At 55.4% G+C, this 23,319-nt stretch overlaps 3 protein-coding genes across 11 annotated transcripts in view; 1 reads left to right on the forward strand and 2 right to left on the reverse strand.

Moving 5' to 3' along the window:
• Positions 1-8,050, reverse strand: UQCC5 (ubiquinol-cytochrome c reductase complex assembly factor 5). 6 transcript variants are annotated; one of them, XR_005653866.1, is made up of 5 exons: positions 7,233-8,050; positions 6,343-6,616; positions 5,911-6,095; positions 4,166-5,155; positions 1-1,411 (listed from the first exon to the last, which is right to left on the reverse strand). XR_005653866.1 is itself a non-coding variant. In XM_039867539.1 (2 exons), exons 1-2 carry the CDS (start codon positions 4,314-4,316, stop codon positions 1,344-1,346), a joined length of 219 nt encoding a protein of 72 aa, XP_039723473.1. In that variant the 5' UTR covers positions 4,317-4,636; the 3' UTR covers positions 1-1,343. The 6 variants fall into 6 exon arrangements, 1 of the variants encoding a protein (XP_039723473.1); XR_005653865.1 differs by having other exon boundaries at positions 6,343-6,551; positions 7,233-8,049; XR_005653864.1 differs by lacking the exon at positions 6,343-6,616 and having other exon boundaries at positions 7,233-8,043.
• Positions 6,940-15,805, forward strand: NT5DC2 (5'-nucleotidase domain containing 2). 3 transcript variants are annotated; one of them, XM_039867527.1, is made up of 14 exons: positions 6,940-7,272; positions 11,033-11,217; positions 11,359-11,433; positions 11,683-11,738; positions 11,869-11,962; positions 12,147-12,275; positions 12,384-12,444; positions 12,524-12,626; positions 12,735-12,836; positions 13,037-13,118; positions 14,893-14,979; positions 15,065-15,205; positions 15,295-15,359; positions 15,445-15,800. In XM_039867527.1, exons 1-14 carry the CDS (start codon positions 6,957-6,959, stop codon positions 15,704-15,706), a joined length of 1,758 nt encoding a protein of 585 aa, XP_039723461.1. In that variant the 5' UTR covers positions 6,940-6,956; the 3' UTR covers positions 15,707-15,800. The 3 variants fall into 3 exon arrangements, with proteins under 3 accessions (XP_039723461.1, XP_039723460.1, XP_039723459.1); XM_039867526.1 differs by having other exon boundaries at positions 6,980-7,272; positions 11,608-11,738; positions 15,458-15,800; XM_039867525.1 differs by having other exon boundaries at positions 6,981-7,272; positions 11,608-11,738; positions 15,445-15,805.
• STAB1 (stabilin 1) overlaps positions 15,741-23,319 on the reverse strand; it is a 27,382-nt gene continuing 19,803 nt past the window's right edge. For both annotated transcript variants that reach the window (XM_039867488.1, XM_039867487.1), the window contains exons 42-69: positions 23,078-23,203; positions 22,807-22,880; positions 22,586-22,660; positions 22,214-22,336; positions 21,887-21,934; positions 21,593-21,670; positions 21,331-21,477; positions 20,775-20,915; positions 20,613-20,672; positions 20,013-20,189; positions 19,841-19,927; positions 19,582-19,731; positions 19,432-19,488; positions 19,159-19,342; positions 18,633-18,782; positions 18,436-18,540; positions 18,172-18,279; positions 17,895-18,088; positions 17,656-17,800; positions 17,443-17,576; positions 17,189-17,354; positions 16,995-17,104; positions 16,791-16,910; positions 16,565-16,714; positions 16,383-16,487; positions 16,154-16,300; positions 15,962-16,078; positions 15,741-15,883 (exon numbers count right to left, since the gene is read on the reverse strand). In XM_039867488.1, coding sequence (XP_039723422.1) covers positions 15,830-15,883; positions 15,962-16,078; positions 16,154-16,300; positions 16,383-16,487; positions 16,565-16,714; positions 16,791-16,910; positions 16,995-17,104; positions 17,189-17,354; positions 17,443-17,576; positions 17,656-17,800; positions 17,895-18,088; positions 18,172-18,279; positions 18,436-18,540; positions 18,633-18,782; positions 19,159-19,342; positions 19,432-19,488; positions 19,582-19,731; positions 19,841-19,927; positions 20,013-20,189; positions 20,613-20,672; positions 20,775-20,915; positions 21,331-21,477; positions 21,593-21,670; positions 21,887-21,934; positions 22,214-22,336; positions 22,586-22,660; positions 22,807-22,880; positions 23,078-23,203 — 3,332 coding nt within the window. In that variant the 3' untranslated portion in view covers positions 15,741-15,829. The remainder of the gene's footprint in view (positions 15,884-15,961; positions 16,079-16,153; positions 16,301-16,382; positions 16,488-16,564; positions 16,715-16,790; positions 16,911-16,994; positions 17,105-17,188; positions 17,355-17,442; positions 17,577-17,655; positions 17,801-17,894; positions 18,089-18,171; positions 18,280-18,435; positions 18,541-18,632; positions 18,783-19,158; positions 19,343-19,431; positions 19,489-19,581; positions 19,732-19,840; positions 19,928-20,012; positions 20,190-20,612; positions 20,673-20,774; positions 20,916-21,330; positions 21,478-21,592; positions 21,671-21,886; positions 21,935-22,213; positions 22,337-22,585; positions 22,661-22,806; positions 22,881-23,077; positions 23,204-23,319) is intronic.

Here is a 23,319-nt window from a genome sequence, read left to right on the forward strand (position 1 = left end):
ATTAGCTGATGGTTTTATTAGCATTTATAACTATTCTTTTTAAAAGGTGTATATTGGGTGTATATAGAGAATATGTAATATTACATATTCTCTATATCAAATATTAAACTCTAAAATGGGGTGGAGGAACTTATGTTATGACATAAGGCCACATAATAGAATCATACCACAATTTTAATTTCTTAAGCAGCAGTCTAATCACTAAAATGTCTATGAGGTTTGGTTCACCAGGAATTCTTTAGGTGACACAAGTACACATGAACCACTTTCCTATCCTTGGTGCTGCTGGTCACACTCAAACCATCTCTGAGCAGTGACTCTTGAGCTTGCTATACATAGTACTTTTAATGAGATGTGAGTAGTTAGTGGCTCTTCATTTATACTGAATTATTTCTAACATAAATGGATTTAGAAAAAAATCCCTAGAAAAATTTAGGAAGGGGTATGTTTGTGACAGAGATCAATAACTTGATAACCTGTGGCATTAAAGCATCTGCTTCATAAAAATAGAAACTTTTGAAATTTAGTCTTAATATGTAGATATTTTCTTGTTTGAAAAGATGTTAAATATGGTTATCCAAGCATGGGAAGATGTCTTTGTTTTTTAATATCAACTGTCCCAAACTTTTTCTGGGGCAAATTGCAAAATCTCTGCCAATAGACTGAGCCTCTGATTTAGCTGAAGTGTGATTGCTTTGCACTGTGAAGTTTCACTTTCTTAGGGAAAGAGCTTCAGCAGCGAGGTGAAAGCAATGTCTTTCTCACAGAGGGGTGTAAAACCTGTTACTCCCCTATTCCTTGTATACTAGTGGAGCCAGGCAAAGGAAGGGGTTATTTCTGTTCATAAGAGCACTTGATGTGAGTAATATGTTGTCAGTTAGAAATTCCCATCACCCTAGCAAAATGTTTACAAAGTGGCAGCTGGCAGGAATATAATCTGCATAATTATCCTGATTACAATAATCTTGTATCAAACAGAACTTTTACTTAAATCTTATTTTTATGTCCATGATTAAATATGAATTCCGCAAAAAAGTAAATAAAGTTACCATTTGTTGCCTAAAACAAAGGAAATCACAAACAATTCAGACTGCACTTGAAAAGCACTGTGATCCTTGACTTGTTTGGGAAATATTTCATGAAATACTTTCAATGGGTAGGTGTGTTAGGAGTAAATAATTTTCCCACATGTGCTGTTCCACAGTGACTTGGGAAGTACTCAAGCAGAGACAGGAAAACTAAAAATTTTTTGTAAAGGCTGTGTAAGATATCTGAAAGGTACATTTTTAAAGGAGTTGAAATCAGTAGTAAAATTTCATATTCACTTTGTTGACTGCTGAAGTTCAATCTGATGCATCTTCCAGCCTTCTCTGATATTGTCTTTCTGACGCTTTTCTACGGTAGACATCATCTGTATCAAACAAAAGTTTTACTTAGATTTTTAAGAAACTGAGGAATTAAAAATACCCAGATCTGAGTATTTAACCAGTAGTCTAGGTCTGTCACCTACTTCTGAATCTCAATGTTTAACTCAATGCCAAACTTAATTTAAAACAAAATGAGTTAAATGAGGACTATGTTAATGGCATTCTGCACTTTAATAGCAAGATGAGAGTCTTGCAAAAATAGGATCATGTCCTAGCATATCTCTTAACGTTTTAAGCCTTCTCTCACTTCCTTATCCCCCACAATTTCTATTCTCTCTGAAATCATCCATCTTAATTGAAACCTGGCCCCTTCAAAGGCCTTTCCTAACCTGCAGCTCTCTGTTGCTCCCTCTCCCATGCCTGGGAACTCAGAGTGGGGTGGTGAGGTCAGTTTCCTTGTTCTCGGCTGCTGCTTTTCCAGCCTACTGATTCTCCACCCTCTTTATTTGGGGCTTATGCTATTTGCCACTATCTTCTCTGCACTGGCCCCTGCTCTCCACTCCTCTTCAATCACTAAAAACAGTATCTAGCTCAGGCTCCTTGATCCTGTTCTATGCCATCTTCCCAGACTGTAATACCACCACCCTCCACAGGAATGAAGTGCCAGCCACTTTCACCTCTGCCTTCTCCAGACTTCTGCTACCCATTGGCAGTATTCTTCTAGAGTAATAATGCATTCATTCTGCCCAGACCACAGCCCTTACTACCTTTCTAGCCCTTCTGTCCTTGGACCTTTAGCAACTTCTTCCACAGGCCCTTGACCCCTCAGTCCCCTCTTGTTCTCTTTTCCTGCCCAAACCAGCTGAAATTCAGTCTCATTGATATCAACTTCTTGACATACCTTCAAAGTCCAACTACAGATTAATCCAACGTATTTCTGTTTCCATGCCTCAGTGTTTGCTTTGCACTGTGGTGGCAAACTGATGCATCTAACTGGGTCCACTATGATGCCTGACAATCCTACTTCCTCAGCCATGACCCTGACCTTTCTTCACCCCCAAATGGCTATGAACTCTTTCTTCACAGAGAAAAACCATCAGTAAAGAACTCTCCCAGCTAACTTTCAAGAGCTACTTCTACTGTCCTGCTCTGATCCCATCCTCTCCCACCTTACCTTCTCAAGGGCCAAGGTACCTCCAGCCTCTCTCCACCCTCTCTCTCCTGATCAGACTTACATATCTTCAAGTCTCTCCTGGTGGGGGAAAAGGGGTTTACCTCTCATTCGCATAGTCAAACTTTCTGAACCTCCTGTCTTCTGTGATAAACTTTCCTGGTTTCTCTCCTTGCCTCTCCGGCCACTTTCAGTCACCCTTAAAATGTTAGGGTTTGACTCTATCATAATCTGTGAATGACCTACAATACCAGATCTATGGCCCAGATTTGCCTCCTGGGCTTTAGCTCTCCACCTCAGCACATCTAAAACAGAGCCCGGGATTGTCCTACCCATGTTCCCCCTGCCCCAACTGTCCTACCAGAAACCTCCACGCCTCATCTCCTGAGTCCACACAAGCTCTGTCAGGGGTGTCTCTCAACTCCACCTACTCTTGGCATCCCTTCTGATCCACCCTGGACCAGGCTACCATCTCAAACCTGAACAACCACACAGCCTAAGTGTTCCTGCTAATCTCTCCACAAGAAGCCATTGTGTTAATCCACTGCCACTTAAAGACCTACAATCTTTTGGGATACATTCTTGGTTCTCCAGTCCCTCAAACAGCACTTTCACACCAAGGTCCCTATGTGTGCTCTTACCCCTGGCATTAGACACTTTCAATGCCACAAACGTTACCCTCATCTGACTGACAGCTACTCAATCTTCAGGTCCTACCTGACATGGTAACTCCTCCTGGAAGCCTTCCCTGCACCATCTAGTCCTGCACCCAAGACTCCTATGTTCCCCTCACAGCACTCATCACAACAGTAACTGTCTTTATGATCTGTCTCTCCCATTAGAGCTCTTCTGGGATGGGGGACCTTCTGCCATATTCATTATATCCTCTCTCATCAGTGCTCATTGAATATTTATGAATGGATGAACAGAAAGGCTAAATATCTTCAGAAAGCATTAAGGTAACATTTTTCTCTGTTTTTTTTTTTTTAAGGAAGGTCGGTAGTTCATCAGTGATACAGTTTCTGGAAAGAGAAAAAGCAGAAAAGATCTAGGGGTTCAGAAAGATGGAAAAGATGAACTAGCCTGTCCAGAGCTAGTGCTCAACAAAGCAATGCCAGGCATTCTTTTCACAGAGCTGGGCCCTAGTGCCAATGACTCTGCCTGTAAAGACAGTGGTAATTAGCTAAGCTGGGCAGACCAGGTCCTTCCAGGGTGTGGACTGAAGAGTCCAGAGGACTGGCCAGTTAATAAGAGTTTCCATGAATCCTCAAGATCCCACCCCCTTCTACTGTGCAGTGAGCAAGTCTGTTCCTTAGGCCAAATGACACCAACAGGCTTTGAAAGGAAAGCGTCCTGAGTAGAGTCACGTGCCCTGACCTCAGCGCATAGAAAGGGTTTCAAGGCTGGACGCCAAAGTGCCTTTGTTGTCCCACTTACAAGAGAGCCACGACAGGTCTCGACGGTCCAGTGAACAGAACCGTACTTGCCCTTCGGACCAGAGTAAAAGCAGTTCAGCGCTCTGAGTGGAACGAGCGGTCTGCAACCTAGGAATATCTCCCAGGAAAATCCCCCATACCTCCTCCTGCCTTCCTGAAATGAAAAAGGAGGCTGCTGCATCCCCACTTACAGAAGGTCTCCTGGCCCACGCGTACTTTAATCATGATCCACTCCATCATTCCTCCCAGGACAAAAAAGAAGGGCAGAAACCTGTAGACGCCGAGTCGCTGCTTCCCCGGCACCTGCTGCAGTACCCACCTCACCTGGGCCCTGGAAAACATGCCCTACCGAGGTCGCGGAGAGGGGTACGACGGAATCAAGAGCGACGAGAGCTGCGCCAGGCCCTGGACTGAAGCGCATTTAAGTCAAGGCTGTCTTGCCAGCCCTGGCAGAGTTCCGGGGTCTGGTCGCCAAACAACCCAAGCCCTGCACCACCTCCAGAAGGGTGCGGATCTTCAGGAGCCTAGGCCAAGCTCCGGGCCGAGAACCTGGTGCGGCTCCACCAATCAGAGCACGGTGGAGCGCGGGAAGTCGCCAATAGAATGAGACTGAGCACGCGTGCTCCGTGAGGCCGAGCCCGGCCTGAGGGAGCCTCCCGACGCAGGCGCCTCGGTGCTGGAGGCGGGGCGGCAGAGGGGGCGGAACCTCCCACGTGGCGTCGGCCTGGCCCCGTTCCCGGTTCCCCGCCCCCCGCCCCGTAAAGCTAGCGCTGGAGTTGGTGACCGTACTCTGCCACCGCCATCTTTTTTCTTAAAGTCCTGATAGAAGTGATGACCCTCTCTGATGGATTAAACGTGTACTGCACCATAATCTAAAATGCAATTACGCAACGTCTTGTATTTATTTCGGAGTCGTAACTGGTAACTAGACTTCTAAAATTAGCAATTTGATAAGCATTGTTGAAAGCTGAATTTTATCATTATCACAAAAGTCTAGGTAAGAGTCTTGTGACAACCCTAAAATTAATAAAAGCTATCCTGTATTGGGCACTTACCGTTAGACAGGGACTTGTAGGTGCTTTTTAAGCATCATCTTATTCCCAATCACAGAAGAGCAGACTGGTTCAAGAGCATGGGCTTTGTCAAAGCACATTCCCTTAGTTGGTCTGTGCCTCAGTTCCCTACACAAAATGGGGACCTTCTATTCTGATGCTGTTAGGATTTAGCTAATACAAAACAAGCACTTAACACAATACCTGATCAATTAACATTAGCTATGTGATGATGATGACTTATTGAGCCCTAGCTCTTTGTGTATTCTGAAGCCTACTGAATGAACCTTGCCTCTATTTTCATCATCTTTCATAGATGGAGAACTGAGAAGTTAAGAGATGAAGCCAAGTTGAAGCAAAGCTCTGACTTCAGAGCTTTTACTCTCAATGAGTTGCTGTGATTGTTGAAGTTGTCTGTAAGGGGCTATCGATTCATTAATTAAAGCTTAAAAAAAACCTGGGGAGTATCTTTAAGGAAGACAGCTATTAGACAATTCAAGAAAATCAAATGAAAACTAAGAACCAATATAAATCTGGTGATGTGGACACACAATCTACAAAAACAGGCTGGAAAAGAGAGTGCAAGCAAGACTCATGGAAAAGGGTCATAGAGTCTGTGGCTGAACAGCCAGGCAGCAGCTGCTGCCTGCGTAACCTGCCTTCTAGGGCCAACCCCACCCACCACACACACATCTGCTTAGTGCTCACTCCTATTTCTCTTGGTGACTCCGGGGGCCAAGTACATCAGAGGACCCAGCTCCCTCCCAGAAGAGACTTACATGTGGCCAGTTCCCCCAGTGCCCACCTAGCTCACTGGGGCCCACAGGAGAGCACAGTCACCCACCCACGGGCCCACCCTTAGGCCTCCCATCCTGCACCAGTACCTGGCCCAGAGATGTCACACTGTAGGACTTCAGCCAAGGTATAGTGGATATTTGAATGTACACACGCTCTTAGGAAACAGCGTCCGAATGGCCAGCTCCCCACCAACAGGACCACCCGGGCTGGGTCAGCCTCCTCAGGGCCCAGTACAGGAAATGGTACGTATGGCGGTCTTCAGAAAACGGATCTGAGTAGAAGTAACGAGGATGGAGAGTGGTTGCAATCAGGAAAGAGGAATTTCGTTGGAAAGGCTAGCGACGTTGCTAGAAGACACCAAGGCATCTCAAGAGAGTGCCCGCGCGGGGAAGCTAGGAGTGGGGCAGATAAATGCAGCCATTTACTGAGGTCAGAATAGGCAGAGCAGTGACCCCTGGCCCACCACCCTAGAGCGCAAGGCCGGCCCAGTCGTCCCCCTCTGAGTTAAAACGGGTCACCTGGGTGAGGTACAGAGTGGGAGAGAGAAGTGGCTGCTTCAGAGGACGTTGGTTGCGCTGCAGGTCTCATCTAGCGTGGGGCTTGCACCGACCCGGGAGCGCGCGGTAAGGGTTCTTTATTCACTAAAGGAGTGAAACTGCCCAGCCTCTGGTCTGCGGGCATAGCCAGTCCGAGGCCGGAGGCCGGGAACAGGACCCCTGCAGCGGGACTTGGGGGGAGGGACGGAGGAGCCGAGGTCAGGAGGACGAGGGGTGAAGGAAGGTTAGGAAGGACCTGAGGGCGGAGATAGAGAAAAAAGACCGGGGCCGGGGTAGACCCGCCGTGCTCTGGCCCTCTCTTCTCCGCACCCCGACCGTCCGGAGCCTCTCAGGGACGGCTGTTCTTAGGCCCTCCGACCTCCTGGGAAGACAGAAGCAACTGCCATCGCTTCGGTGGCGACCGAAGGGGGCGCAGAGTCCTTCTCAGCCGCTCGGGAGACTCGGGGGAGGGGGCCAGGGAGGCCGCCGCGCCCCGCCCCGTCCCAGGACCTCCCGCCCCCCCCGGGCCGAGGGACGCGCCCATTGGCTGGCCGGGCTCCGCGAGCTTCTCCCATTGGCTGGCTGCGGTGAGGGGCATGCGGCCACCGTGGCGGGCTCGCAGTCGGAGGGCGGTGGACGGACAGATGGGCCGAGGGCTGCATGGGCTGCAAGCAGCGGGCATGGCGGGTGCGGGGTTGCGAGTGGCCGCTCGGCTCTGGCTGCCTTGCCGAGGCCACGGCAGGCCGCGAGCCGCCTCGTCTTCGCCTTCCTGCCCTGGCTGCGGGCCCCCGGGTCCCGGCTCCCACTGCCCCGGCGCTCCGCGCTCTGCACCCACCCCCGCGCCCGCAAGCGGTGCCGACCTCAGTGCGTACCTGTGGGCTCGTTACCAGGACATGCGGAGACTAGTGCACGGTGGGTGAGCCGTTTGGGACAGGCGCCAGGGGGTGGGCGGTCCCGCGCGGCTGCAGACGCGCGCCCCAGCGGCCGACAGACGGACCGAGCTCCAGGGCACCGCCCCCGAGCCGTCGAGGCGCCGCTCTTCGGGGGAAGCGCCCAGGTCGGGGTCGCCGAGGCTCCGAAGGCCGTGCGGCTCTTCAGGAGAGGCTCCAGCGGGTCGTCCTGGGGCATCTGGGGACGCCCGGAGGTGGGCAAGCGGGAAGATTGTTCTCCGGCTCCGTCTGCAGGACCTCGGGGTTCCTGAAGCGAGTGCCTGAATGCAGGGCACCGGCCGTCTTCCCCCCGCCCCCCGATCCCGTCTGCCTGGAGGCCGCGGCGGAAGCACTCTTAACCCCTTGTTCTCCTAGGAGCCCTAGCTGGGGCCGCCATACCGGAGACAAAGCCAGCCGGCGGCGCTGGCCTAAGCGGACTCCTAGGGACTGGCCGACCTCAGCGGACACCGACTAGACTTTCACACACCTTTAGATTATGCCCTGGAGGCCCGGAGCACTCAGCCCAAAAGGGGAAGGCAATGGTTGGAGAAACGAGACCAAGTCGCCCCAGTCTCTTGGAATCCAGAAGGGTTGCTGCATTCCTGGCCAGGCCACTAAACCCCCTTTAGCCTTCTATCTCCCTCTGCAAAATGGACTGAGAAAGCCTGAAGCCCCCTCCCAGGGTGGAGCTGGCTGGGGCGCCCTGCTGAGGCCAGAGAGCTGAGAGTGCTGATATTTGTTCAGGTGTCCCCTGGGGCCCTGCCTCTGCTGCAGACAGATGTGGTTTGAGTCTTGGCCCTATCACTGACCAGCTGGGTGGCGCCCAGCAATCCTCCCTCTCAGATCATCAGTGTCTTAGGGCGTAAAACTCCCTAAGTTTTACAGGGGCCTCTGTCACAGGGTTTTGATGATGACTTGGAAAGAAGGGGCAGGGGAACTTTCAGAGGAGTGCCCAGGGGTGACAGGATTTTCATTGTCTGGTAAGACAGAGTGGCCTGTCTGGAAGATTCCACCCAATTGAATGGTGGATACCACTCCAGCTGTGTGGAGACCTGGGAGTGGTGGGTGAACCGGACTCACCTCTTGAGAAGCTGAAGGCAGAATAGTTAAGATCCCTGAGGAATGATGGTTGTAAAGCCCATGGGCTTCTATTGGGGCGCCACCCCCCACCCTCAGTGAAGGGAGCAAGCCTAGGATGCTATTTAAGGTGTCTTTGCTCTGGGCCTGGAGAAGACCTTCTGCAGAGCAACGTGAGAACCCTACCTCATAGGCGTGGGGGGAAGGACATAGGGCGGTCTCTTGGGCTTTGTCTTTCAGGGCCCATGTGGATTTTCAAATCTTCACAGAGACCCTTAAACTCCTCTTGATGTGAGAGGGGCAAAGTCATTTTCAAGATGCCAGGGTGAGTGCTAGGATGAGCCAGGCTTGAACCCCTGGATCCTAACTCTTCTCTTCTTACTGAGTTTCCTAGGAAAAATTCTTGGCATTAGGGTGTATGTTGGGCATAATATTTTGCCAGGGAGCCAGGCGCCTAGGCCAGCTCTTCTTCCCCTGACACCCATGCTTCAGCATGGTAACATCGGAAGGCTAAGCTGAGGGCCAGAGTGATTAAGGCAGGTGGGGTGACCAAATGCAAATCTCAACTCCATTGCCCACTGCTGGGTGGTTTGGAAAAAGTGACTTTACCTCCCTGAGCCCCACTTTCTTTCTCTGGAGGAAAGAGAATTAACTGCAACCACCTCACAAGATTGGAGTGAGCACTGAACAAGATGAGCTCCTAAGGCATCCAGCAAGTGTACCCAGCAGGAAGGGTGACACTCACAAATCAGTCTCATGGCTGCTATGGGGAGGGGTTGGCCTTGGAACCTGGATCCCTGAGCAGGCATGGGAACTAGAGGCAGAGGAGAAAGGAGGGTGAGGCCTAGGCAGCGAGACCAGTGAACATAGGCGGCCAGTCTGGGTGAGGGGCATATCTTCCTCACTGGCGCCATGTACCACAACAGCCCTATGGAAGGGATCAGGACCTCATGGCTCCAGAGTTATGATTTTTTCAGTCCAGAAATCGGGTCAGGAGGCCAGGCTCTGTGGGCTGCTTCCTCATCCTGCTTTGTTCCGGGGAGGATTGTCCATCCGTGGGAACATCTTCAAGGGCGGAGGTGATAGATTGGACTTGGCCGGAACTCTGTGCCAGCAAGAGACTACACCACCAAGCAGACCCCTCCACTCCTGGGGGCTACTGAACATTGTACCAAGAGTCACAGTTGGTACCCAGAAACTCAGGACCATGGGGAGGGGAAGGCCCAGGATCCTATTGACACCAGATGAGGGAATCTCAGAAGCAGCTTCCTGGAAGACTGAAATAGCTGTTTCTCACATGCATTCAAGTGAGAAGTGTTCTGTCTGCACCCACGAGTCATCATCAAAGCAGCTGCTCTGTGCCAGGCCTAGGTTGGCCTGGGGCAGCCAGAGGAACCAACCGTACCTGTTCCCCCACCTACATCTTGAACTTGGATCCAAAGAAAAGGGGGTAGGGGCAGAGCCTATGTTCTAAACGGGCCTTCAAGGCAAATGCTTGCAGCATGGGGGCTCATGGCCAGGGCTTCTGCTTCAGGGATCATGACTGCTTTGTGGCTGAGACGGGAATTCCCTAGAGGCTTGGGCTGTTTGCTTGAACTTCAGCCACAGGCCAGAGGTCTTAGAAAAGGAGCTCCTGCAAGGTGGTGCCCTATGCAACTAGTCCTGTCTGCTCCCCTCTCTACCTGAAATCCCTGCTCCTCAGGCAATACAGGGAATCCAGAACAGGGAGGTGACAGGCTCCAAAGGTGCATTTAATCGTACATTTGCCACAGGTGCAGAGTGGGAATACTGCACAGAGGACATTCCATATGACCCTTTTAGTAATTCTTTAGATTGGCACAATTTTTATTTCCTCTTTAGAAACAAGGAAACTGAGGCCCAAAAGGTGAGGTGACTTTCCTGAAGTCACAGCCATGAGAAGGAGGAATTGATCTGGTCTCTGACTTTAAAGCCCATGCCCTTTCCCCATCCACCTCCCCTACTGTACAGATGGGGGGAAACTGAGGCAGATAAGCCTGGGACCCCAGAGCCTACTCTGCGTGGTGTCCCACTGAGCCCCTCTGGAGTAGCCAGAGCCTTAGGGTAACTATGACCACATCCTCAGAGGAGAGGTAATAGCCCAGAACCTAACATCACACGTCTGCCTGTCGTAATTAGCAATGTTCCCTGGCTAGAGGCAGCAAATGTTATTAAGTGAGCTGGCAGGCAACTGCAATCCAATTAAAGAGGCCTTGCTGTGAAGGCTACAGTAGGTGCTCAGTGCTAGGAGCCTGAGCAGTAGAGGGGATACTCAATACCCCGCACCGTGATAACGTTCCTAAGACCTAACCCCAGCTTCGGGCAAGGTGGAAAAGATTGGCACATAGCCTATGTTTGATAGGGCTTATGCGAGCCTGGAGGATGCTTGGGCTTGGTGCACCTCATGGGCTACAGGTGATGCTGTAACCCAGGACCCACAGGTAGGAGCTCCAGCCATGAGTTTGGCCCATTGCCAGCTCTGCCTTACCCTAACCATGTGACCGAGGGCACATGACTTCTCTCTGAGCCTCAGTTTGATTATCTGCAGCATTGGGCTAAGACTGCACATCCTGGGGTGCTCTGTGAGCTCAGTAGGCATTTGCTGCTTCTGTGATCATTGTCTTTCTCATACTTGCATCTCCCTCTAGACCTCCTGCCCCCCGAGGTCTGCAGTCTCCTGAACCCAGCAGCCATCTATGCCAACAACGAGATCAGCCTGCATGATGTTGAGGTATATGGCTTTGACTACGACTACACACTGGCCCAGTATGCAGACTCACTGCACCCAGCGATCTTTAGTGCTGCCCGTGACATCCTTATTGAGCATTACAAGGTAAGGCAAGCTGGGCAGGGAACCCAGGCCCTCCAGGCTGGCTGGCTGGGAAGGTGGCTGAATTAATCCCCCAAGGCAGCTGCCCAGCCAGCAGGTCTGGCAGTGCCGCTGGCTCAGGCCTGGCCCACTTTCCCCCAACAGTACCCAGAGGGTATTCGGAAGTATGACTACAACCCCAGCTTTGCCATTCGTGGCCTCCACTATGACATTCAGAAGGTGAGTGGCTAGACCACTGACTCCCTGCCCCCTCCTGACTAGATGTGTTTCAGGGCCACTTCCTTAGCACCCCTGTCCCCTATGGGGAGGACTCCTCATCTGTCTTCCACTTTGGCCTCAAAGCAGTAGCTTCCTCTTGGCGTGTACATGATCCCCTTGATACCATTCAATTGGGGCTGGAAGAGGCTGGCTCATGGCCAATGGCAAACTCCTTTCTCATCGCCTGTCCCACTCCCCTGGTGCCCCCAGAGCCTTCTGATGAAGATTGACGCTTTTCATTATGTGCAACTGGGGACAGCCTACAGGTCAGCCTACCCTGACCCCACAGCAGCCCACTCCAGGTCCATGTTGTCCTTCCTAACCGCACTGTCCCCTGCCCTATGGGGCATGGGATCAGGACCACTTTGGATCGATGATGTCTGTGTGCCCACCCAGGGGCCTGCAGCCTGTGCCAGATGAGGAGGTGATCGACCTGTATGGGGGAACCCAGCACATTCCACTGTACCAGATGAGTGGCTTCTATGGCAAGGTACTCACTGCTGCTGCTGCCCAGGGAAGCCCCTGGGAGGCTGTGCCCACACCCCAGTAGGTCAGCCCTGACCCACAGGCTGCACCCCTCTACCAGTATCGTCAGGTAGATTTGGAGCCCTTTGTCTCCAGAGCTGGGGGTTGTGGGGCTGAAGGGGTTGCTGAGTTGGTGGCTCCCTCCCCAGGGTCCCTCCATCAAGCAGTTCATGGATATCTTCTCACTGCCGGAGATGGCACTGCTCTCCTGTGTGGTCGATCACTTCTTGGGCCATGGCCTGGAGTTTGACCAAGCACACCTCTACAAGGACGTGACGGTGAGAATGCTGGGCCTGCTTGGGGTGGCAGAGAGGGCGAAGTCCAGTCACAGCAGACCAGGCCATCCTGGCCCCACTGCACCCTCACTGTCCCTCCCTTGCCCCCAGGACGCAATTCGAGACGTGCATGTGAAAGGCCTCATGTACCAGTGGATCGAGCAGGACATGGGTAAGGGTGGACAGTAGCTGCTGCGGCATGCCCGGGCAGGGTGTGGGGTGGTTCTCACAGAGCCATCTCCTCCTGTTAGAGAAGTACATCCTGAGAGGGGATGAGACGTTTGCTGTCCTGAGCCGCCTGGTGGACCATGGGAAACAGCTGTTCCTTATCACCAACAGTCCTTTCAGTTTCGTGTGAGCATTGCTCCCCCGTGGGAGGAGGGAGCAGGGTGGGGGCCAGGTAGGGGTGGGCAGGCCTGAGCCTCCCTCAGACCGCCTGCCACTCATCCCATCTCTGCCCAGGGACAAGGGGATGCGGCATATGGTGGGTCCCGACTGGCGCCAACTCTTCGATGTGGTCATTGTCCAGGCAGACAAGCCCAGCTTCTTCACCGACCCACGCAAGTATGGGCCTGGCAGGGTTGATGGGGCCAGGGAACGGGGACTGGCCTCTGCTCACCACTCAGTATGCTTGGGGTGGAGACATCCCCTTGCTGGCGTGTGGCTCACCTGAGTAGGTGGGCCTTTGCAGAGTGGGGTAGTGCCTGGCTTGTGGTCCTGCCACAGACTGGAAATCAAGGCCTGTACCCCCCACCCCGCCCTAGGCCTTTCAGAAAACTTGATGAGAAGGGCTCCCTCCAGTGGGACCGTATCACCCGCCTGGAAAAGGGCAAGATTTATCGGCAGGTGAGGACCATGTAGTTGGGAGGAGCACCTGGTGGGGGCCACAGGGCTAACCAAAGCCCCAGGTAGAGGGGGCAGTGGCATGGCCTTCTGGACCCTGACCAGCCACCACACATCTACCATGTGTCTGTCCCCTTGCACCATAGGCCTGCATCTGGGGCACCAGGGAATGGCATTCAGGGCACAGGCCTGGGGAGTATCTAGGGCTTAGCTTCTGGGTCAAGTTGCCTGCATTTGAATTCTAACTACACTTCTTGATATCAGAGAGGGTGTCTGGCCAAATTATTTGGCCTCTCTGTGCCTTGCTTTCCTCATCTGTAAAAGATATAATACTTGAGTTGTGGTGGCAAGGCCTTAGACTGGCTGGGCATTTGCTAAGTGCCCAGTAAATGCCACTGTTATTACTTAGGGCTGAGCACTCTGCTACAGCTAGACACGCCTGGTCGGGGTCCCTGAGTTGGGCTGGTGTGGGTAGCCCACAGTCGTCTAGGGAGATTCCCTTTCCTGGCTGGCTAGAAAGATGAGAAGGGGCATGGTGTGGGAATGGGTTTGGTTGGTGGGGTGGCTCTGAGCATTTGGCCCTGGATGGAATGCGGAAATCCTGGCTGAGCTGGTGAGCTGGGCTTCTTGGGGGCAGGGAATTCAGAAGCTGGGGGAGGGAGGAAGTCAGTGGTTGGAGCAGCTTCAAGGTACCCAGTATGAACGCCCAGCCTGCAGGCAGTACTCACACCCCTGCCCACTGCTCAGCCTCCCTGTTGGCCCCCAACTATCCAGCCTCCTCCCTGGGGTGCAGGCTCTTCCCCTCAGCTCTGAGGGTGATGACCTCCTTTGTCTGGGCACTTGGCTAAGCCTGAGTGTGCGTGTATGTGTGTGGGGGATCCTACCAGGTTCTCATCTTTCTTTGCTCTCTCCACCTCTTCCCTCCCTCTCTCCTATTGCTGGAACCTCAGACTATCCTTGCTGACTCAGCACCTGCACCTCAAGATTCTTTTGATTCATTCAAGGCACAACCTCTCTGCCCATCATATCTCCCTCTTCAGAGGGGTTCCCTGCTCCTCAGCCTCTCCACTCAAGTTTATTTCAACAGTGAAGTCTTTCACAACCATTCGTATCTCCATGACTTTCATCTCCCGCGGCCTCTCACGTGCACGAGCTTCTCTAGTAACTCCTTTTTGCTGACTCTCAGTTCTCAGCTGGGGTGTAGGCTCCTGCCCTGTGGCTGTTGCACTTCCTGCTCGGCCCCTCTCCCCCAATTTCTGCTCTCCTACAAGCTTCTTCTGCTGTGTTTGAGCCTGGCTGAGTGTTTTCATCTTTTCTCCGACTTTGGAGCAAGAAGGGCAGACGGCCTCACAGTGAGGTCTGCCATTGGTCTGCTGGGTCCCTCTGGGCTCAGGCTGGAGAGGCTAGGAAGACTTCAGAGCTGTGAGGCTGCTGCTGCAGTTCGTTTCCCACAAACTGGACTTAGTCCCTAGCCTGGGGCGGGTGTGAGGCCACAAGGCAGGGAGACCCCAGGGGTGCAGGGCACCATGCCAGGCCTATAAGAGACCTTCCTGCAGCAGGCAGACCCCCTTTCTGAGCATGAGAGGGAAGTAACAAGAGCCAGAGCCAAGAGGGGACAGCGAGGCCGCGGGAAAGGGCAGCCCAGCATCCGGCTAGAGGGACCTTGCTGCCTCTGGGGATTCGGGAGGACGGGTAGAGAGCCAGGCATGCTTCTGGCAGCCCCATGGGAGCCCTTTTGGCACACTGGTCTCAGCAGTGTTCCCCCACATCCTCCCAGGGAAACCTGTTTGATTTCCTGCGTCTGACAGAATGGCGCGGCCCCCGTGTGCTCTACTTTGGAGACCACCTCTACAGTGACCTGGCGGTGAGGAGGGCAAGACTGGGCCACAGGGGAAGCGGAGGGAGCCCCCTAGCTGGTGCTGAGCCCTGTCCTCTGCCCTGCCCCCCAGGATCTTATGCTGCGGCATGGCTGGCGCACAGGCGCCATCATCCCCGAGCTAGAGCGTGAGATCCGCATCATTAACACGGAGCAATACATGCACTCGCTGACGTGGCAGCAGGCACTCACGGGACTGCTGGAGCGCATGCAGGTGCGGAGGCGGGGTGGCTGGGATGTCCTGGGGGAGGGACAGGGCCTGCTACCTGGTCACATACCCAACATACACTTCGTCTCCCCCAGACCTACCAGGACGCCGAATCAAGGCAGGTGCTGGCTGCCTGGATGAAAGAGCGGCAGGAGCTGAGGTGAGCAGGGCAGGGCCAGGGCAGGAATCTTGGGCCCAGCCCCATCCTGTGCGGCCCCTCAAGTACCCCGTGTCACCTTCCCCAGGTGCATCACCAAGGCCCTGTTCAACGCTCAGTTTGGGAGCATCTTCCGCACCTTCCACAACCCCACCTACTTCTCTCGGCGTCTTGTGCGTTTCTCCGACCTCTACATGGCCTCCCTCAGCTGCTTGCTCAACTACCGCGTGGACTTCACCTTCTACCCACGCCGTACACCCCTGCAGCACGAGGCACCACTCTGGATGGACCAGCTCTGCACTGGCTGCATGAAGACACCCTTCCTCAGTGACATGGCCCACATCCGCTGAGAGCAACTTTATTGTCCAGAACAGGCCCCTGTCCCCCCTGCCCCGCCAACTCTGGGCATCTGTCCAGACAGGCAGTAAAGTGGTTGCCCTCCTGCTCGAGCCTCTGCTTCAGCCCCAGGCGTGTCACTTGACCACAAGGATCCTCTGGGTGTCAGGGAAGTCCTCCAGAAGTGAGTCCTGTGGGGAGGATCATGTGTAGCTGGGCTGAGACCAGGCCCTGGGCCCATTCCCACACCCCCCTGCCCCTATACTCACATCGAAGGGCTCACAAAAGGTGTCATGGCTGCCAAAGACTGGGTTGGGGACAGAGACCAGGGCTGGGCTGGTCCCTTCCTGCCATGGGGAGAAGTCATCATCAGCATCATCTTCTGCCTGAGAAGAGAGGTGAGTGGTTAGGGGCCTTCGGCAAGACTGATGGACTCCACCCTACCCCTAACCCAACCTTACCTGGAAAGCAGAGAAGCCAAAGCCTGTGGCCTTGGCTCGAGCACGGAGGTAGATGGCTCCAGCCACCAGGCCCAGCAGTGTTCCAGTGGCTACCACAGCCCCAACACCTGTTGCCACGGATGGGGCCTCAGGTGCCACCACTGCCCGCTACAAACAAGGAGAGCATCAAGGACCTAGTTGGAGCTGTCCCCTGACCCCTTGCAGCTCTGCCTGTCCCCCACCTACTCACAGGCTGTGGGGGTGCCAGGAGGGGGCTGGCCAGAGCATGGATGATGCCATTGAAGGCCATGATGTCCCACACGATGACATGACTAACCACAACTGCCCCTGGGTCCTGTAGGGAGACCAGAGTCAGGCCCAGTGGTGAGTGAGGGCCAGGGCCGGCAGGGAAGGGGCAGTGACCAGACTTACCACAGGAGCCCAAGAACTGTTGCCTGTGCCCACATCATTGATGACAAGGCTGACGCCTGAGTGGGAGGGGAGCAAAGTACCCTGGCTGATGTTGGTTCTCAGGAAGGTAGTGTTGGAGGCGTGTAGCTCCAGGTCTGGGCCACCCAGCGTCTGTGGGCAAAGCAAAGGCCCTGTTGGCCCGGGCCAGCCAGAGGGAGCAGGATCAGGCCATACCCCTGCTAGTTACCATGTTGTCCACAAAGCCTTCGTTGACAGGAACAAAGAGTGTCTTGTAGGTGAGCTCATCGTCCAGGAAATCCAAGAAGTCAAGACCTCGGGGAGTGGCATTGGCATAACCCAGCAGCATCTGGGAGGGTGGCAAGACAGGGCTGTGAGTGGACTCCCTCCCCAGGGATCCCAGCTACCCTACACCCCTTGGCCCCCTGCACACCCCGTAGAAGGTGGAGAAGTTGGTGGTGGCAGCTAGTACATCAAGCAGCTTCCCATTGCACGTGCTGGTCCCATCACCCACAAAGCCATCACGGCATCTACAGGCCACGTCTGTGGGAAAGAGGGTTCGACAGGTTGGTGGATTGGTGGGAAGGGGCAGAACTAGAGAGTGAAACGTGGTTGGGGTGGCTGCACCTTGCACACGGTAACAGTAGGCATCCCAGCGCTCTGACAGATTCTTCCGGGTCCCTAGGCTGACTACGCCCACTTGACCATCACCACAGTCTGCCGCAGGGAAGACGACAGGGTGGGCAGCCGAGCCATTGGCCAGCCAGCCCACAAGGCACAGGTGGAAGCCCAGCTGTAAGGACAGGAGGGGATGCTGAGACCCAAGGCCCAACTTGAAGGGCTCCTACAGGCCTGGCTCCATGTTCCTGGGCCCCACGCACCTGCTGGGCAGCAGAGAGCTGAGTGACAGAAGCAAGGACAGCTCCCTGAGCTCCACATGCTGCCTCAGCCTCTGAGAAGTTAAGACCATAAGAGCTACTGGTGGCCTGGAGGTGAAAGACACCAGCCCGTTTCTCTGCAGAAGGGAGGGATGAATGGTCAGCCAGAGACACTGAGGTGAGGCAAGGGCACTAGGAGGAGGCAGGGAAGCATACCCTGGAAGTGCAAGTCAGTGCACACGGCATCCATGTGACAGGGTGGGGGCTGGCCTAGACAGCGGTCCACAGGTGGCTCAGGCTCTTCCAGACACTGCAGTCCGTCACCCACATAGCCAGCATGGCACACACAGCGCCGTGTGTTCTGGGGCAGGAGAGCAAGCAGGAACCCTTCAGGGACTGGGGAATTTACTCTGTGGGGCTTCCCTACCGAGCTGCTTGGCTCCTCTCCTGCTCACCGGGCCAGTGCTCAGGCAGTCGGCATGCTCGCTGCAGCCCCCATGGTGGCTGTCTTCACAGGGGTTGCGGGCTCTGCAGCTCCAGCCATCACCCTCATAGTCTGGCAGGCAGGCGCAGGTGACCACTGTGCCTACCTGACTGCAGTTGGCATGCTCACTGCAGCCGCCACGCCCATCCTGGCACAGGTCTGCCACTGAGGGCAGGGAGAGAGTGCTTGGACCAGGTGGCAGGAGGGGAATGGGGCCTCCCACCTCACGTCCCCACCCACCTGCTCACCTGTGCACATGCGTCCGTCCCCTTCATAGCCCAGGCTGCACTCACAGCTGTTGCCCGCACGGCATACTGCCTGGGGTGCGCAGGGTGGCGCACACACAGGCTGCAGCTCTGTTCCCCAGGGCCCACCCCACATATCCAGGTTAGTAGCTGTCCTCCTGGATCCCCCCAGGTCCCCTCCCACCTACCCTCGGTCCCTCTATCTGCATGTACAGTTGGCCATGCGCTGGTGTGTCCATGGTGGGCACAAGGACAAGGGCCACTCACCCAGCTGCACCTCACAGCGTGGCCCGGTCCAGCCCTCATCACAGAAGCAAGAGCCAGAACCCCCAAGGCCCTCATCACAGTGGCCATGAAAGGTGCAGCGGCAGGCTGGAGAGTGGGACAGGCAGGAGGATGGAGTTAGCACACAGGCCAAGGGAATCAGGGGGTGGGGTGGGGCAGGGCGGGGAAGGACAGCGCACCTTGGCAATGGGGCCCAAAGGCTCCTGGGGCGCAGAGTTCACAGGCTGTCCCAGCAAACCCCAAACGGCACCTACACTGCCCACTGCCACTCATGCCGTCCATGCACACGCCATGGTCACTACAGGGGTGGCTGGCACCCCCAGGACAAGCTAGGGGATAGAGTAGGAGAAGTGAGGTGGGGGCCAGGGCTCTCATCAGGATTCCCCACTCATGCATCTCCAGCCCAGCCACACACCGTCCATCCTCCACGCATTGGCAGCCCAGGATCTTCCAGAAACAACAACCCGCCCATGTCTCCATGCTGCTGAGAATGCTCCAGGCTCCCATGATCTGGAGAACACCCAGACCCCACCCCCAGCACACCCTGCCAAGTTCTGCACCATCTACACAGCCACTCCACCTCTTAGAGCATTCTCTCCTGGTAAAATCCACTCACCACCCCCCAGACCCACCTCGCTCCTGAGTTTTCCAACACCCCTCAGAAATAATAGCCAGAGCTCGCCCTGGGCTATCTTGGATGCTCACCTCGGCACTCACTGCCATAGTGACCAGGGCAACAGCTGGGCTTCCAGGTGGTAGTGACACAGTTGCGGTGGCATCCCCTTCCCAGACCTTGGGGCTGGCCCCAAATGCTGCGCAGTGCCAAGGAGCGCAGTGGAGGGGATGTCCAGAACTTTGAGTAGTAGCGCCAGCAGGCCTGGGGGCTACCCTGGGCCAAGAGGAGCCGGGCTGCAAACTGCCTGAGCTTGGTGGTCCCTGGGCCCTACCCAAACCCCCACCCAGCTCCCAGCCCCTTACCTGCTCCTGTGAGCCCTCAGGACAGGGAGGTTCCCGCCCACAGATGCTGCAAATTTTCTGGAAAGAATAGAGGCCAACACAGCAAGGTCAGGTGAATGGGCAGTACAGGTGGGCTTGGGCTCCAGCCCATCCACCCCTAGCCTCCCTCACCAGCCACAGTGGCCGAGTCTCAAAGCGGTCACAACGGGCACCAAGGCCAGGTGGTTCCAGCAGCTGGTCGATGCCGTAGGCCAGGCCACCCTCAAAGGGCAGGTGCCGCTGCACAATATGGGCGTCATCCTCACCCACTATGAGTTCGCCCTGCAGGTTGAGGATATGGGGCATGTGGGGGTCCACAGTTGTGCTGCGGCCCCTCCCATGCCAGGACCCCTGCCTCCTTCCCTCATTCAAGCTTTCTCTCCAGACTTACTGGCCGGGCCGGGCTACAGGAGAAAGAGATGGGAGTCCCATGCATGGTGCGGAGCGGTCCCAGGTTGGGCAGGTCAGATGCCAAGGCCTGAGCAGATGGAGCCATGGTTGGAGCTGGGTAGGCAGGCTGCCATTGGCAGGCAGTGGGGACCAAGGTCTAGGGGTGTACCCACCTCGATGTTGCGGATCACATGGCCCCGCAGAATGGCTGCCAGCTTGTCACGGTGGTCCTCATGGTACAGCCAGGCCTGGCGATCAGGTGGCAAGGCTCGCAGGGCAGAGTCTGTGGGCCACAGCATTGTGAAGGGTCTGTGGGACACATCTCGAAGCAGGGGCAGGAGACCAGCCATCTGGGGAGGAGAAGCAGAGGTATGGTAATCACAGACTAGTCGGAGCCTAGTGGGCAGAAGTAGCGGGCTAAACCCAGAGATGAGGAAGGAGTTCTGGGGACCAAGGTAGCCTTTTCACCAGCCACACTCTTCTGCCATCCCAGGCCGGTATTATACATGGACATACATGCAGGCTAAAGCTTGACCGTTGTCTGGTATGCAGGCACAAATAGCATGCCCTTGTGCTCCTCCTGGGAAGCTCATGCACAATGGCGTCACCTCTGCACAGATGTGCTCAATCACATAAAGGACAGGTTTGCCCATAGATGGGGGTGTGCACAGACAGGGGAGCGTACACACAGTTGCACACACATTTGACAGTCACTCACATATATACATGTGCACATATGCTCACACTGACAGATCCACACATGGGAGCAGTACCTTCACAAGGCTACTGAAAATCTTGTAACCGAAGCTATCCGCAGCAGCGGTGACATTTCTCTAGGGAAAGGCGCTGGTGAGCAGTGAGGTCAGTCGGGGAGAAACGATCCCAAGCCCCCAGCCACCTGTCTTAAGGCTCCCAGGCCCATGCCCAGGGCATACCCGTGGGGTCGGGGCAGCCTCAGGCTCCCAGTGTAGCACGTCGGGCGGCAGCAAGACACGGTCAATGAAGTGCAGGATGCCATTCACCGCCTGGTGGTCACTGCTCACCACTCGTGCGAAGTCATTGAGATATATGCTGCCCTTGGGGGCAAGGCACGGGCACATGGGGGTGGAGCCGGGACTGAATGAAGCGGATCAGTGGGGTGGGTGGGGCCTGAGGTAGGGGTGGAGCCTGGGCTGGGCAAGTCTTGAGTGGGGTGAAGACAGCAGGTCTCACCTCCCTCCCAGGGAAATAGCTGCGGGCCAAGTGGGAGCGGGGAGCGGGGCACCAGCATAGGGCCAGGCTCAGAAGTCTTGAGCCCGGAAACAGGTTCATGGTAGTGGGTGGAGTCCGGGGCAGGACTCTACTCGGTCTCACTGAAGCCCGCCCTGGCCCAGGAGAAGTGAGAGGGTCTTAAACACATGGGGACAGGGCACAGGAGTGCAGGGGCGGGGGCTTAGCTGCAGAGTCCTGGGTCTGTGGACCACCCATGTCGGAGACCCGGCTTGGGCTCACCTCCCTCTCGCTGAACCGCAGCGGGTGCCCTGAGAGCGTGGTAACATAGCCCTCCTCTAGCAGATCCTGGCTCCGCAGCTGCCGGCAGCCGACAACGTGGTAGCGAAACACGAGCTGGCTATGGGCTCGAATCCGGGCCAGCTCATCCTGGAGTGGAAGTCGTGAGGGTAGAAGGGTAGGGAGTTGTGAGGGTCCCTGACTGTGCCTTTACCTACCCCTACGCTATGCTCATCCCTCCCCTTGCTCTTGGGGTTTGCGTTACCTGCGACAGGTTGGTCATTAGATCCGCGTGTGGCACGAAGATTGTGAAAGGCCCTTTGCCCTTGAGCTCATTGTATTTCTGGAGAGGGGAGGGAGAACAGCTTGAGTGGAAGAGGGCAACGTGGGACCAACTCGGGGCTTCCATGGATCTTCTGTGGAAAGACTCAGACTCTGAGAAACCAGACTGTTCAACGCCCTCACCAAATGAGAACATGAATGCCCACAGAGAAGTAGGACCTGCAGGTCAAAGAAGCCCAAGCAGGACCTAGGAAATGGAGGCCAGCTGGTCACTCACCAGGAGGTGGAGGCTGAAGAATGAGGCATGCCTGTCCCGAAGGAGCTCCTGGGGGGGCGAGGATCAGCTCAGATTTTGGGTGGCCCCCATTCAGGGCCTGGTGCCTGGCCCAGCGCCTGCGGCCCAAGGTCTGGCCAAGGCAGAGATGAGGAAAGGAAAGCCACGGGGTTCTGAGCTGGGGTCAGGATTAGTTTCATGAATCAAAACTGGGTCAGGCCCAGGTGGAGTCAGGGGTCAGGGTCAGGAAATTTGGAGTCTTAACCATGGATCAGGCCTAAGGGGGGCATAGCCAAGGTTGGGTCAGGGGTATGACTTGGGCATCATTACCAGGCTGACTCTAGCACGGCAGGTGAAACCATCACCCACAGTGTGGGCTGCATCACAGGTGCACATCCTCTGGCCATCCCCTGTGCTTTTGCACACAGCATAGGGGCTGCAGCCTCCATTACTCTGAGGCAGGGATAAGAGAGAGAGGCATCAGTGGCTCCCAGGACTTCTCTGTCCCAACCAGCCCTGGGGAAGGGCCATGAAGGTTCCTGTCCAAACCTCCAAAGCCCTGTTTCCTACTGATCAGACTTGAGCTTGTGGGAAGGGTGGCTCTCCCTTCAGAGGCCCTTAAAACCCTGCTGGGGGCAAAGAAAACTGTTTCCAGCCTTAGTCTCCTCCCCCTGTAAAATGAGATGGGCCTGGGGGCCTAACCTGGGAGCAAGGGTCCAGGAGATCGCAGGTCCGGATGCCATCCCCGCTATAACCCTCGCGGCAGCTGCAGGAGACCTGTCCCAAATCCTGGTCAGTGGGGCTGCTGGAACCCAAGAGGGGACCAGCGCCCTGGACAGAAGGAGCACCCCCAAGCCTTGTCTGGGGGGCCCCACCCTATGGGGGAATGGCACAGCCCCAGTGTCCAACCCTGTTGTGCTGACCTGCTGGGGGCCTGTGGGGATACATTCGGCATGCACGTGGCAGCCCCCGTGGCGAATGAGACAGCCGTTAGCTTCTGGGGGAAAAGACACTAGGATGAGGGGCGCCCTAGGCAGCCCCTCCATTCATCTGTCAGTCCAGGTTCTCATCCCCGGCTCTCAGCACCCTCAGGTCTCACACCCCTGTGTGCCCCCGAGCTGTTCCTACTCTAACTCAGACCACTGAAACTAGACACCTAGCCCTGTGTGCACCCGGAAGGGATCCCAGCTTCACCCTGGCACAGCTCCCCATCGCCTGTGTAGCCGTCCTTGCAGGTGCATGTCCGCTGCCCAGGTGCCACCTTGGTGCAGTTGGCGTAGGGGGAGCAGCCTCCATGGTCATGGGCACAGGGGTCCACTTCTAAGGGTAGATGATCCCAGAGAGTTGTGAGGAGCAGGCAAGAGGACCGAGTGGAGACGGGGAAGGGGGGCGTGGGGGAAAGGAAAAGGTCAGAGGGATGGCTAAGACCAGAGATG

Source organism: Pteropus medius, unplaced genomic scaffold (genome assembly GCF_902729225.1).
Source record: "Pteropus medius unplaced genomic scaffold, Ma_sr-lr_union100, whole genome shotgun sequence".
NCBI lineage: Eukaryota > Metazoa > Chordata > Mammalia > Chiroptera > Pteropodidae > Pteropus > Pteropus medius.